We start from the raw sequence: 13,354 nt of genomic DNA, 5'->3' as shown, positions 1-13,354 counted from the left end.
GGGCTTTGTCATTAAGGGGTTAAGAACGTTTTTTTCTGCCTTTATTTGTATCCGGAGCCCTCTGAGCCCCCAAAAAGCCGCAAAATGTTCTTGTTCCGACCTGAAGTGATGAGCGTTCTGTCACTTAGAGGAACCGATGGTTTGTTTGGAACCTTCCAGATGAAGATTTAATAGATTAAAAAAAAAAAATCAACAACAAAAAGAAAAAAACCTTTAAAACACGTATTTCCAGTGTCTATCGACAAATCTCCACGTCCAATTAGGGTCTATTAGTAAGAGGCAGCCAATGGAAAGTCTGTGACCCGAGGGCCCAAAACACAATCCAATTTGCGATGAAGAAAATGTGATTAGAGACCTTTCCTGATCCAACCTGCCTGCTTTATCAGGGTATAAATGCTACAAGCCGGTCGTGCCGGAGTTTCAGTCGTCGGTGCCGCCAGACAGCTATGTATCGGTCGTATTTGGACCCACATCTCACCATCAGAAAAGTGGTCCCCGTCTATTTCACCATGTTGGCCGTGTTCCTGACCTTCCTTTTGGTCTCTCTCCATGGAACGTCTCCGGTCGAGAGCTCCTTCCCGTACAAGGTGCCTCTTGACCCAGAAGGCTCGGTGGAACTCTACTGGAACGTGAGCTACCCGGAGGAAACGGTCTACTTCCAGATCCTGATGAAGGACCTCAAGTTCGGAATGATCTTCGGAATGTCGGACCGAGGGGGCTTTGAAGACGCGGACCTGGCCATCCTGTGGAGCAACGGGTTTGGCTTCTTTTTCGGGGTAAGTTCTTGGCGGGAAACGTTGGCCCGGGCGCCAAATGTTACCCTCATTGGCCCATAAATCACGTTGGCTCCATAAAGATACATTGTTAATGCGCGTATGATGGTTGTAGGACCCACCAACCTGAAGCTAATCCACCTCCCATTCCTCGGCATTCCCGAGGCTCTAATCCCCCGTCGGACCGTTCACAGAAGATGCACGAGGTCTCGTTACAAGCGCTTGTTTTATGTCTCTGGAAATATGATTGTCTTTTGAATTCCCCCGATGAGCGGCGGGCGAGGAATCCATCGTTGGTTTTTGAGTTCAGTTGAAAGCTCTTTGGAGATCTTTAAAATTCTCTTTGGAGAACACAAGCTTCCCCCCCCCCAAAAGCAATAAAAATCAATTCAACTTTAAAAATGTGTTTTTTAAAAAAATAGATTTTTTCCACTATATTTTTTGCACCGTTAATAGTTCTGGCATTCGGCAGTTTAACCCCTTGATGTCACGATGTGTAACATTTCCGTATACCGGCAGGATGCATGGAGCGACCAGGACGGGCAAATTCATATCGATTCTCAACAGGACTATCAGCTGCTGATGGCCCAACAGGCACCTGAGGGCCTCTACCTGGTGTTCAAACGGCCTTTCTCTACCTGTGACGCCCGAGACTACCTAATAGAGGTCAGCTATGGTTCCTACACGATGCATACCTGCCATGTGTCTTTCTTTAGGTTAGCCAGTCCCTCTCCTGAATCTCTGGTGCCCCTCTTTCCTCCCCTATGTCCATATTTCCTCCCACGGTGCCCTTCTTTCTTCCCCTGATGCCCTCTTTTCTAGGAGCTCGGAACGTTTGCTGGGTATCTTCGATCTTGTTTTTTTTCCCTTCTTCCTTAGGACGGGACTGTTCACCTCATCTACGCCATGCTGGAGAGACCATTCCAGTCGGTTTCTGCCATCAACGTCTCTGCCATCCGAAACCGGGGACTGCAGCGGGTCCAGCTTCTGAAACCAGAGCACCGGCCGCCCCCTCTCCCGTCGGATGTCCGCAGCATGCTCATCAAGGCGCCAGAGGTTCTCATCCCTGATAAGGAAACTACCTACTGGTGTTATATCACCGAGCTGCCCCAGGACTTCCCCAAGCACCACATTGTCATGGTAAGAGAGACTTAGAACCCTTGAAAGGACATTTTGCATCTCAAGATTCTACAACACCACGGCGATGGTCCTACAACAGGTTAAGCACGATAGAAAAGCTGGTTTGTAGAACTGCTTTAACCTGGAAACATTGTAACACTGACAGGTCTCAGCATTAAGTTTCACCTAGAGAACCAGCTTTCCCCCCTACTTTCCCAAGACGGGAGTCAAATGAAACTTTGCCGAAGGGAAAACCAAATGTCAGAAGCTGGTGACAGCACCCGATTTTTTTTGCAGCTAACAGTGAATTTTAATTGCAGTCACGATCTGCAGGAAGGGCAGGACGGGGATTGACAGACGGGAACAATGTCTCAAATGTCTGCAATACCATTAAAAAAATGGGTGTTTTACATGGCTTGGCCCATATGCCCTGTTAAGACTAAATCACCTTTGTTGGCCTTGGTTAATTTAGACATTTGGCCTTCCAATAATGTCTTCCATCATTCCACCTAAGGACAACCATGGTTTTAATCAAAAACTAGACCTGCTGGTTCCCTCATCTTCATCAATGAAGGATGAGAGCTGAAGTTCCCCGTTACCACCAGGTTATCTCATGTCCCCAACTTATACCCATATCTCAGGACGTTTGAAGCTCTTAGTGCCGACCTAACCCCTACACAACTCCATAGGGACCTAAACACCACCACAAATACCACCATAGGTGGTGAACTAGTAACTTCTCCCTCGTTGCCACCAGGTTTCTGATCTCCTGGCCATTTTGCCCACTTACAGTTAGCGTTAATAATATTGTGGGCAAGAAATAGACAACATTTTGGGGGACATGGATACAAGCCAGAAAACTTTCAATATCCATGACATGTGGCCTTCAAAGTCATGTGAGAGTAAGGTTCTAAATGATGGTTCCCTGACTTCCACCAATGGTGCTTGACCTCAGCGTTATGATTGAGAAAAGGGACAAATAATTCAGGACATAAGAATAATGATTGTGTTACTAATTTACAGTATGAGCCAGTGATCACCAAGGGGCACGAAGCGATCGTTCATCACATCGAGGTATTCCAGTGCTCTGCGGATGATGACGTCTTACCTCGTTTCAGTGGACCATGCGACTCCAAGATGAAACCTGAGAAACTCAACCACTGCCGGCACGTCCTGGCCGCCTGGGCGATGGGGGCTCGGGTAATACATGTAACACGTTATAAATCATGACAAATTGTAAAGATCTCATTCTAGGGGGGCCAGTGAACTTTAAAACAATGGTCAGGGGCTCTGGTGGGATGACCACCCCATGATGTCCACCCCCCATGGACCATACATTCATAGCATCACGCGAGTCCTTCTTACAGTCGGCTGGGAGTTTCTGTTCCGCTATCAGAACTCCTGGGAGACTCCTGAGTCTCAAATCTCTCTCTTTTTTTCACATTACAGCCATTTTATTATCCAGAAGATGCCGGTCTGGCTTTCGGTGGGCCTGGTTCTTCCAGATATCTTCGACTGGAGGTCCACTACCACAATCCCCTGGAGTTAAAAGGTAACGGCCGGCTGCCTGAATAAAGCACCCGTCATCTGCAATCACTCGATGTGTTTTCCGTGGTAGGAATCGAGTAACTTAATGTGTCTTTTTACATGTGTCACGTAACCTTGAGGACCCGGGTGCTTTTTAGGGACAACCTGGTAAGGGTTGCATTTGTGGGACGTCAATTACTATCCTTGTAGCCCAGCTGGAGATACTAGATCTTTCGAGATAATTATTCACTGACACTCACCACGTATTTTTGTCACAGAGATTTATTTGGCTCTGCGAGCTGTCTAATTACTGCTGCCCCAGGCGAAAACTCATTAGCAGACATCCTCGCGATGTTCCAGTCCAGTACGCCACACATTTCCAGGCTGCGTGTGGCTGCGTGCGTGATGGGGAGTGAGATGCTCCAAGCTGGAGCTCCTCTGGTGGCATTTTTTGTGATGTTTTTACTTGTGAGGTTTAAAAAAAATGTAAAGTTTTGGGTTTTTTAATGGATCACAACCTCTATGTGCGTAGAAACCAGACTGTTCCCCTTTACGATGCCAAACGGAGGTGTCTCATCTGCTTCAGATCGGCTCCAGGATCAAAGCCTTTCGCATTCTGTCCAGCTCAGCTCCCTAGGGGTTATAAGGTGGACATAGGCTTTGCAATCTCTAGGTTTGATTGCCCATCACTTGTCTTGTCTTGTTCGACCAAGTTACCTCTACCCTACCCTAACTGCATGTACCCCTTAATAAGATTAATATCAACTACTCCATGGCAGTTACATTGCAACCTTGTAGCAGTCACATTGTAACGTTGTAGCAGTCACATTGTAACCTTGTAGCAGTCACATTGTAACGTTGTAGCAGTCACATTGTAACCTTGTAGCAGTCACATTGTACCGTTGTAGCAGTCACATTGTACCGTTGTAGCAGTCACATTGTAACCTTGTAGCAGTCATATTGTAACCTTGTAGCAGTCACGTTGTACCGTTGTAGCAGTCACATTGTAACCTTGTAGCAGTCACATTGTAACCTTGTAGCAGTCATATTGTAACCTTGTAGCAGTCACATTGTACCGTTGTAGCAGTCACATTGTAACCTTGTAGCAGTCACATTGTAACCTTGTAGCAGTCACATTGTTACGTTGTAGCAGTCACATTGTAACGTTGTAGCAGTCACATTGTAACCTTGTAGCAGTCGCATTGTAACATTGTAGCAGTCACGTTGTAGTTTTTTCCCCCTCTGCCGTCAGGACTCTGTGGCATTTTCTTTGGAAGTCACGCGATTTCTCAAAAGATAAAATCTCTGCAAATTCAGTTTATTTGCATTGATTTGTAAGACTGGAATTCGGTCTAGAATTAAAGCTCTCGTGTTCTGCAAATAAATATTATTTATGAGATAGATTTATGAGTTAGACTTCTAAATAAATTCTAGAGCGACAATTAACTCTTTAAAAGGAGCTAAAAACGGTTGCATTAACGGGGACTTTTATTTTACTGGAAGAGCAGTAAAGATGTGAAATTCACTCGTTATAGAGATGGTTTTATGAATTGCAATAAACCAAAAAGAGAGACTTTGGTGTTTTTAGCACAGATTTAGAGCTGTCCACACTCATAAAACCCAGTAGGTTGTCTTGTCGAGGCCTCATTTTGAGACCAATTTTGGCCTTTAGACTTCTTTTGGAACCGGTTGGGATTAACAGGGTTGGGAAAGGAGGATCTGGATTACGTTGGTTCTAATCTCGGTTATTTAGTTATCATGTAACTTTTTAGTTGTTGCTCCATGGAACCCGATATCCTCCAGAAAAGTATTAATATTCAGATTTCTTTCCATAAAAAGGGCTGAGAGACTCGTCAGGTATCCGTCTCCATTACACGCCCTCCTTGAGAAGGTTCGATGCTGGCATCATGGAGCTTGGCCTGGTCTACAAACCCCATATGGCCATCCCACCCGGCCAGAAGGACTTTGTGCTGACGGGGTACTGCACAGACAAATGCACGCTGACGGTGAGCACCTCTACTTATTCCGCACGGGTACAAAGTTCCGCGAACCGGTTATTAGACGCGAGATTTATGGCAGTTGCCGTAATCGCATTAGACCTCCCGCTGTTCAAGGGGTTGTTGACGCTTTTACGGGGTTAATTCGTTCCTCCGACCGAGAAGCCTTCCTTACAACACATCAAAACAGCTTGCATATTTATGCCGTCCGCGGCTGCCGGGGAACACTCGTCGGATGATGGTCGTATTTGTTCACAGAACATGAGCCGGTGATGAATCTTTGATAGGTATTCATGCCACGGTGCCTGGGATTTGTTTGTTCTTTTGATAGATTTTTTTTTTTTTTAACGTTTTTTTCTGATTATTGGAACAGAAAAGTTTCCCTGTAACAATTAATAATGGAGACGGAAATCGCGCGTCGCAATCTCACGGTGTCAAGATCGGTGGACACAGAGCATTTGTAAAGGGAAGTAGGAGCCAAAGTCACGAGTCCTTCCAGGCCGTTGGTCATGAAGACCTCCTTTGATCCATACATTGATCCATACATTGATTGGGTAATTCATCCAGCTCAATGTATAGTACTCTTTCTATACTGGTCTATACAAGGTCAGATGAAATCCTCGCCATCGCCAAGAGTTCTAGAACCCCCAAAAGGATCTAGACTGGCTGCAAACTGTTCATGCCCACCCCAACGGGACTGAAGTGCGCGGAGACCCAGACGCGGGGTCGGGTTTTAACCTGACACATTGTTTTCAAGGTAAACTGGAAATCTAGATGAATTATTCACGCGGGCTGAGCTCAGTGTGGTTTTCAGAGGCGGCCTTTAACTCTACGGCTAAACGCCGCTACGGGAAATTAAACGGTTCCACTGAATTGACACTAATTCCCAGCAATGGCGGCACCTGGGAATCGCCCGGGATCTTTTGTTACGTTGTTTACGACAACAAGTCCTTCCCGTCAGGTCTCTCTGGCGAGACCAGACCCTGCGGAAGGGTAAAGCCAGCTACAATGTTTCATAAAAAGCATTTAACCCCTTCCTCTTTCCATAGGGTCCTTCAACATATCGCTCTGGTTGGAAGCTCATTAATATTCCATGGATTTCCCGTACAAGATCAAAGCTTCACTGAGCAGGACCCAGGGCCAAAGTAGATCCCCTCAGCTCTCCATTCTTGCACCCTTACCTTACATTCACAATAGAGTCGGTGCAGAACAGTTTACATGTCCGTGTCGAGGACTACTCCAAAGTTTGGGAGATAGAAAACCCCTGAGATAAGTTGTGGGAAGGATACGAGAGATGTCGCCCGGCACTTCTTATCTCTCGTAATAAATTTATTTTTTAATATTAAAATAAACCCCTTCGTTTTGTCCTCCCACCAATTTTCCACTGAGGTCTCATCCATGATCAGCTCTGCCGCTTGGGCCACAATCGAGAGTTTAAATTCCGCATCGGGCTACGGCTTAAATTCCAAGATTCCATCGTCGAAATATTGTAACTATTTTATTTTCTCTGGTAAGATAAAAAGCCTTTGTTCGAAGGCTGAGGTCTTGCTCAGGAATTACAGAACCCCCCATATCCCCCCCCCCCGTGTAACGACCCACCCCGCGCTCTCAAGCAGAAACAACATTTAAATGAAGCAGAGCCGCATTAATTATTGAGAAGCTTGGTGGAAACATGTCTTTCGGTTTCTCGGGGTTTAAACGTATAATTAGAGTCAGGTGTGTGAAGCGGACTGACTCCTTTGTCACCTCGATGGAAGGCTGAAAGAATCATTGGAAAGCAGGGTTATATTGACCTATTTAGTGTCCGAGAGGTCATTGCTTGATACATGGGGTGGTTGCCACAAAATACCCTAAGGTTCCAAGTTACATAGATACCCCCGGTTGTATCTGGATAACTTGGAAGCTTTATGGTCGATGGCTGATTCGCGCATGGTGAAGTCACCTGGCGCACTTGGAGGCCGTTTCCAACCTGTGCTCCTCAAGCTCCTTTCTCGAGTTTCCTTAAATGTTTAAGGTTAGCTCTTCACTTTTCGAAGTACATGTCCCATGATCCTCAGCCAGCCAATGGAATTTGTAGTTCGACCATGAATAATAGAGGTCTCAAGAGCGTCTTCTCCAGATAACGGTGACCTTTTCTCCGTCCATAGGCTCTTCCCCCGGGCGGCATCCACGTTATTGGCTCTCAGCTTCACACACACCTGGCAGGACGGACCGTGACCACCATGCTGGTCCGCGAAGGTCGAGAAGTAGAAATTGTGAATGAAGATAAGCATTACAGCGCGCACTTCCAGGTGAAAATCTGACGCCCCAAACATCCCAACCGAGTCTTCAATCTTTCTTAACTTGGTCTTTGGTCGAGCGAAGCTGCGCTGGTGCCAAGTTGAGCCATTGTGTTGACTTTTAGTTATTGTTCTTTTGCCCCCATGGGGTCTTGGCCTCGGGTGTAGGGTGGTATTAAAATGCCCAGTCTTAGAAATGTCTTCTCTCGCCCTTAGGAGATCCGAATGTTAAAGAAATCTGTCCATATTCTGCCGGTAAGCGAAGCTTCCTTAAACTACGTAACATTTCTCTTCACTTTGCCGTAACCGATAGGTTACTTTGTTAACGTTCTACAGTCTGGATACATTTCTCAGAATATTGGGGGGGGGCAATGAAAACTGAAAAAGCTCTGAATTTTCATTTGGAAATTTGCTGGGTTTTCCTCCCTCCCTCTCACTCACTCATTCCCTCTCACTCACTCATTCCCTCTCACTCACTCATTCCCTCTCGCTCACTCATCCCCTCTCGCTCACTCATCCCCTCTCGCTCTCTCATCCCCTCTCGCTCACTCATCCCCTCTCGCTCACTCATCCCCTCTCGCTCACTCATCCCCTCTCGCTCACTGATTCCCTCTCGCTCACTCATTCCCTCTCGCTCACTCATCCCCTCTCACTCTCTCATTCCCTCTCACTCACTCATCCCCTCTCACTCACTCATTCCCTCTCACTCACTCATTCCCTCTCACTCACTCATCCCCTCTCACTCACTCATCCCCTCTCACTCTCTCATTCCCTCTAGCTCGCTCATTCCCGCTCGCTCATTCCCTCTTGCTCACTCATCCCCTCTCACACTCTCATTCCCTCTCGCTCACTCATTCCCTCTCGCTCGCTCAGCGAGTAAGCGAGACGTGAAATATAAAGCTAAACTGAAGAGTTTTTCGGGGGGAACGTGCGAGAGACAAAGTATAAAAGACAATAAATTTTGTCTGAACCAAAAGTGCAGGAAACATTACACATTCTCCAAAAACGGAACAGAGCGGAGTCTGAATCGTTCTTGGTCGACGAGCACACGTCTAGATTGTTATATATATTGTTTATTGTATGAGATATACATTGTTACATATGTAGTGTATGGACTCAGGGAAAGTGACAGATCTGCTTTAACCCCATAAGTACTGAAGCCGCATTCGATGCTAATTCCCCGTTATTCCGTCCCGGGAAGCTCGAGAACTCGAGAAGGTGTTAAGATTCCATCCCGGAACACGCAGAGTAAAAAGCTTAAACTCTAAAGTCTCGTGTATTTGAACCCGCAGGGGGACGTTCTTATTACCAGCTGCTCCTACAACACAGAAGACAGGAGCGCGGCTACGGTGGTGAGCGTTCACTTAATGCATGCGCCGGAGAACCTCTTCTGGAGATCTCTCGGGGAACGGATAATAGGCCCTGCGTACATCTGATGTTTTATTACATGAGCTTTCTTCTGTATCTTCTGTGTTCTCATCCATTTGCTTTGAAATCATCATTGCGTGATTAGTGCTCGGTGAAAAACATTGAGCATAACCCCAGTGCTGTATACGCTAATAACCCCTCCCAGCACTGTATACAGTAATATAACCCCCAGCGCTGTATACAGTAATATAACCCCCAGCACTGTATACAGTAATATACCCCCCCGCACTGTATACAGTAATATAACCCCCAGCGCTGTATACAGTAATATAACCCCCAGAACTGTATACAGTAATATAACCCCCAGCGCTGTATACAGTAATATAACCCCCCAGCACTGTATTGGGCGATTTTCTGAGCTGATGCTTTATGGCAATGCTAACGAAGTCCCTTCCTCCATAAATTTTCATTAGTCAGAGAGTCTGCCTGGGTGATTAAGACTGAGCCATTCTATGATTTCTCACAGGCAGTATGATAAGGAGTCGGGGTGTTTGTCTACTAGATTGTGATAAGTTAATTAAAATGTGTAGCTCAGTTTCCATCTACAGTTTCTTCGCTTTACTCTGTGATGTGAAGAAGTGATTGTTGCTCCCGGTAAATCGCTCTCTCGTCCTTTTCACGCAGGGAGGATTCAGCATCACAGATGAAATGTGTGTGAATTACATACATTATTACCCGCGTACCGAGCTGGAACTCTGCAAGAGCTACGTAGACCCCGGGTACCTGAATAAGTACTTCCACCTTATGAACAGGTGAGTGAAAGCACCTTGAGATCAGGGTCCAGGAGGGTAAATCCGCCAAGATTCAGGTGACGGAGCGGGACGGAGCGGGACGGAGCGGGACGGAGCGAGACGGAGCGAGGAGAGTCAGCGGAGAACTGTGTCTACTGACTTCTCATATAATAACCGTGAACCCCGCGCGGCTCGCACTTTAATGACTAGGGCTGTAGCTCAGATAGCCGAGCCGGCGGGTCACATCCGGATAAAGCCCACCCACGTCTCTTGGTTCTTCTAACGCTCTCATTTGCGGTCTCTCTCTGAAGGTTCCACAGCGAGGAGGTCTGCACGTGCCCCCAGGTCTCCGTCACCCAGCAGTTCCTCGAGGTTCCGTGGACTTCGTTCTCCGCGGAGGTCTTGAGCTCGCTGTACAGCTTCGCTCCCATTTCCGAGCACTGCAACCGGTCCTCGGCCGTGCGCTTCCCGGTGAGTCTGAGCGCCAGAGAGAACCCGATTCCGAAGGAGAGACATTTCAGGTTATGGGTAACCAGGCGTCCCCAAAATCACGGGGGGTTCGCGGCAGGCGATCGCTCCCTGGGAGTGTGTGATAATAAGTTACGTCTGCGCATCTAGAGACATCTGGGTGAAACGCGTCGGGACCCAGAGAGACCCAGCTTGAGATGTCGGGATAAATTTAAGGAGGTTTTATTGGGATTTCCCATTTCTGTCACCGGCTCTCCGGAGAGGCTGAGAATCTTTACAGCAAAAAAAGAGAGAATATTAGAATTTGACATTAAAATCAGAGGAGTGGAACTTCTTGTTCAGTTTATAGAAGACGTTTTGCAGCAAGGGCGGTTAGGATGTAGATTTCACTGCCCAATGACTTTGAGAACAGACTTTATAATGAACGCCAAGAGATCAAGATGGGACAAAATGATCGTTTTTTTGGGGGGGGTTCTGGATCAACAAAAATCGTATCTTGGAATGGTAGAACTTGATTATTTTTTTACATCTAGGATCTTGCTTAATAAATTAAGTTGCTTAATCAGTCGTTGGTCTCGTCTTAGATTCAGGAGCCGTATGTCTATCCCATGCATGTTTAATACCCTCACTGTATTAGTCTCTACCACCTCTGCTGGGAGGCCATTCCATTCATGCACCACCTTCTCTGTAGACAATAGCCTACATATGGGAACCTCTCTCTTATATACAGCACAGGTGTATTATACTCTCTCTATATATATATATCACGAAGCACAACACAAACGCATGTTATTTACTCCCTCGTGCGCTCAGCTATTCTATACCACACTTTGCTGCTGTTTGCTTTAAAATCTGTTTGTTTCGCTCTGCGTTGGGTGAAATGTTTTCCCGACGGGGAAGGAACAGGTATTCTTTTTGGGATAAACAGTACTAATGCGCTCTCCACCCCCGCTGCAAGCGAGATGGATAAACATAAAAAATCTCTCTCTCTCCCTAGAGAGGGGGCGGAATTTCATGGTTTTGTGCTTTTTTTTAATTTAGAATAGAAATAGTAATTTTTTTTTTTTCTCCGTTCACCGTGGGAAGGTTTGATGGAAAGCGAAAAGGTGTTTTTTTTTTGTTTTTTTTATATGCTTTACGGAGCAAAAAGAAAAATAGTTCTTTGAGTCCGAAATAAAAATAAAGTTTGTCGCTACGGAGGGCGTTTTATGTCACGATGACCCCGTTAGTGAGTGTGAGTGAGTGAAAGCGACCGGATAAAGGGAAATTAACGCTGTAATAAAAGCATAATCCTGCCTGCATTAAAAGCCTGCATGAATCGCACCTCTTCTCCTTTTATTTTGTGACTCTTTGTAACTGGAAGTGAGAGAGCCCAAAATGCCCAAAGCCGAATAATCTCCCCGGGGACTTGGTGGATGCCTTTTTTTTTTTAAGACGATGAACGGTTTCATAAAATATTACCCAACAGATGTACCGCGCGGCTGATTAATATAAAGTTTATACGAAGTGACAGGTCCGCTTAAAGATTATACGTTCTCCCGACGCACGGAGAAAGCCGGCCGCGCTCTTCTTAAACGCTCTGCTAAAGCGTCTCTCGAAAGGTCGTTTCGGAAACACCCTTTAGTAAAAGAGCACCGGCTCGCGGCTCATCCTCTTCCTCGTGGAGCAGGGTTGCTTTGGCCAGAGAGTTGAGATTCATACTTTGCCTTTGTTTTCGCAGGGAGAATGGGAGATGCAGCCTTTGCCGAAGGTCACAAAGAAATTACCCCAAGCCCGGGCTGGCTGCGAAGGTCCCAAAAGCTCGGGAACGGCGGGGCCTTCTCTGGTGGACATCAAGGCGTCGGGCCGCTCGTGAGAAGCCCCCGCGTTTGCCGAACGCCCCGAATGTCATCGCGTGAGAGAAACCAGATGGAATATCGAACTGTCCAACTCTGGTCATTGAGGATCGATGCTCCAGTTACCACGGCCAAAACCACCGACACTGTTGGGTGAAGCCTTCTAGAGATACTTTGTAACCTGTAGAAAGATTACAGAGAGCTCTACATTAACCCCTTAGAATTTGTCGTGGTGGCAGAGAGGTGACTTTAAGAAAAGCAGAAACCCCCAATGACAGAGGAGGACAGTTCCAACCCAGCATTAGACATAGGGGCTCAAATCAATCCCCAAGATCCATCAACAGAATCGTTAGTATTTGGGCCAATTATAGAGCTGCTAACTGGGCTTATAAGATCCTGAAAACCTTTACCGTTTCAGTAGAATCATGAGGATCTCAGGCATTCTTTTCCCAGTTTTAAGAAGAAACAAGGATGAGAGGTATGATCTTCACCAACGATGGCCTGGATTCTGACCAATGAGGAGCCTTTTAGCCTTTTTTAATTTCCAGATTGAAACTTTCCCATTCAGTTTAGTTTGATTTTTATATTTTGGAACTCCAAGCCTTCAAGTTGACCCGGTTAGAAGAACGTATCGGGAATTCTTCTCAGAGTCGTCAAGCGTGACCATCGAATCCCTCCGACATGCTCCTCTTCGTGGCTTTTGTCCCAGTTCCTACTCTTAGCTGTTAAAACCACCTAAAACCCACACTGAAACAGGTGTAAAAGCTGCTAGGATGGACTACGTTACATTCAGTTAATGGACGAGGAGGTCCCCAGGCAGTTACAGGATACATAATAGGCATATTGTCCCCAAACCAACCCCATCACTGCAAAGCGCGACTAATTCGAGACCCACCAGGAAGGACATTACTGTTTCATTGTCCATAAGATCTCGTTATCACGTTATCGTAAAAGTGGAATAAAGAGTCATTCTTCCATGTTCTGTAGTTACGGGTTCCGGGTTCCGGGTTCCTTGTGTGTGACAAATGACTTTACATCTCTCATCGCCGAAGGGTTCCCAAGAACCACGGGCGAATCCAAGATCCAACGTCCGGAGAGCACGGAGAGAGCTTCTCCGTACCTTCGTCAATTTGTAAATTAATGGAGGGAATAACGGCGCAGACCCCGGAGCGACAGAGTATTATCTGCTACATTGTT

General features: G+C 46.4%; 1 protein-coding gene across 1 annotated transcript; it reads left to right on the top strand.

The window, feature by feature from the left end:
* The first annotated feature begins 446 nt into the window (after positions 1-446).
* DBH (dopamine beta-hydroxylase) lies at positions 447-12,193 on the top strand. Its single transcript, XM_053473196.1, has 12 exons — positions 447-776; positions 1,293-1,439; positions 1,653-1,913; positions 2,916-3,092; positions 3,342-3,444; positions 5,259-5,425; positions 7,564-7,707; positions 7,912-7,950; positions 8,988-9,047; positions 9,748-9,875; positions 10,166-10,325; positions 12,043-12,193. The coding sequence occupies exons 1-12, from the start codon at positions 447-449 to the stop codon at positions 12,175-12,177; spliced, it is 1,851 nt and encodes a 616-aa protein (XP_053329171.1). The 3' UTR covers positions 12,178-12,193.
* Positions 12,194-13,354: the final 1,161 nt, after the last annotated feature.

The sequence above is a fragment of the Spea bombifrons genome, chromosome 8 (assembly GCF_027358695.1).
Source record: "Spea bombifrons isolate aSpeBom1 chromosome 8, aSpeBom1.2.pri, whole genome shotgun sequence".
Taxonomy (NCBI): Eukaryota; Metazoa; Chordata; class Amphibia; order Anura; family Pelobatidae; genus Spea; species Spea bombifrons.
Note: the sequence above shows the minus strand (reverse complement) of the source record. Positions and strands in the feature narration are given on the sequence as shown.

Excerpts from the sequence above, each read along its gene's own strand:
- DBH (XM_053473196.1), top strand. The coding sequence starts at position 447 with ATGTATCGGTCGTATTTGGACCCACATCTCACCATCAGAAAAGTGGTC. Across the intron at positions 1,914-2,915 it reads CCAAGCACCACATTGTCATG|TATGAGCCAGTGATCACCAA; the intron begins GTAAGAGAGACT and ends ACTAATTTACAG. Across the intron at positions 7,708-7,911 it reads ATTACAGCGCGCACTTCCAG|GAGATCCGAATGTTAAAGAA; the intron begins GTGAAAATCTGA and ends TCTCGCCCTTAG.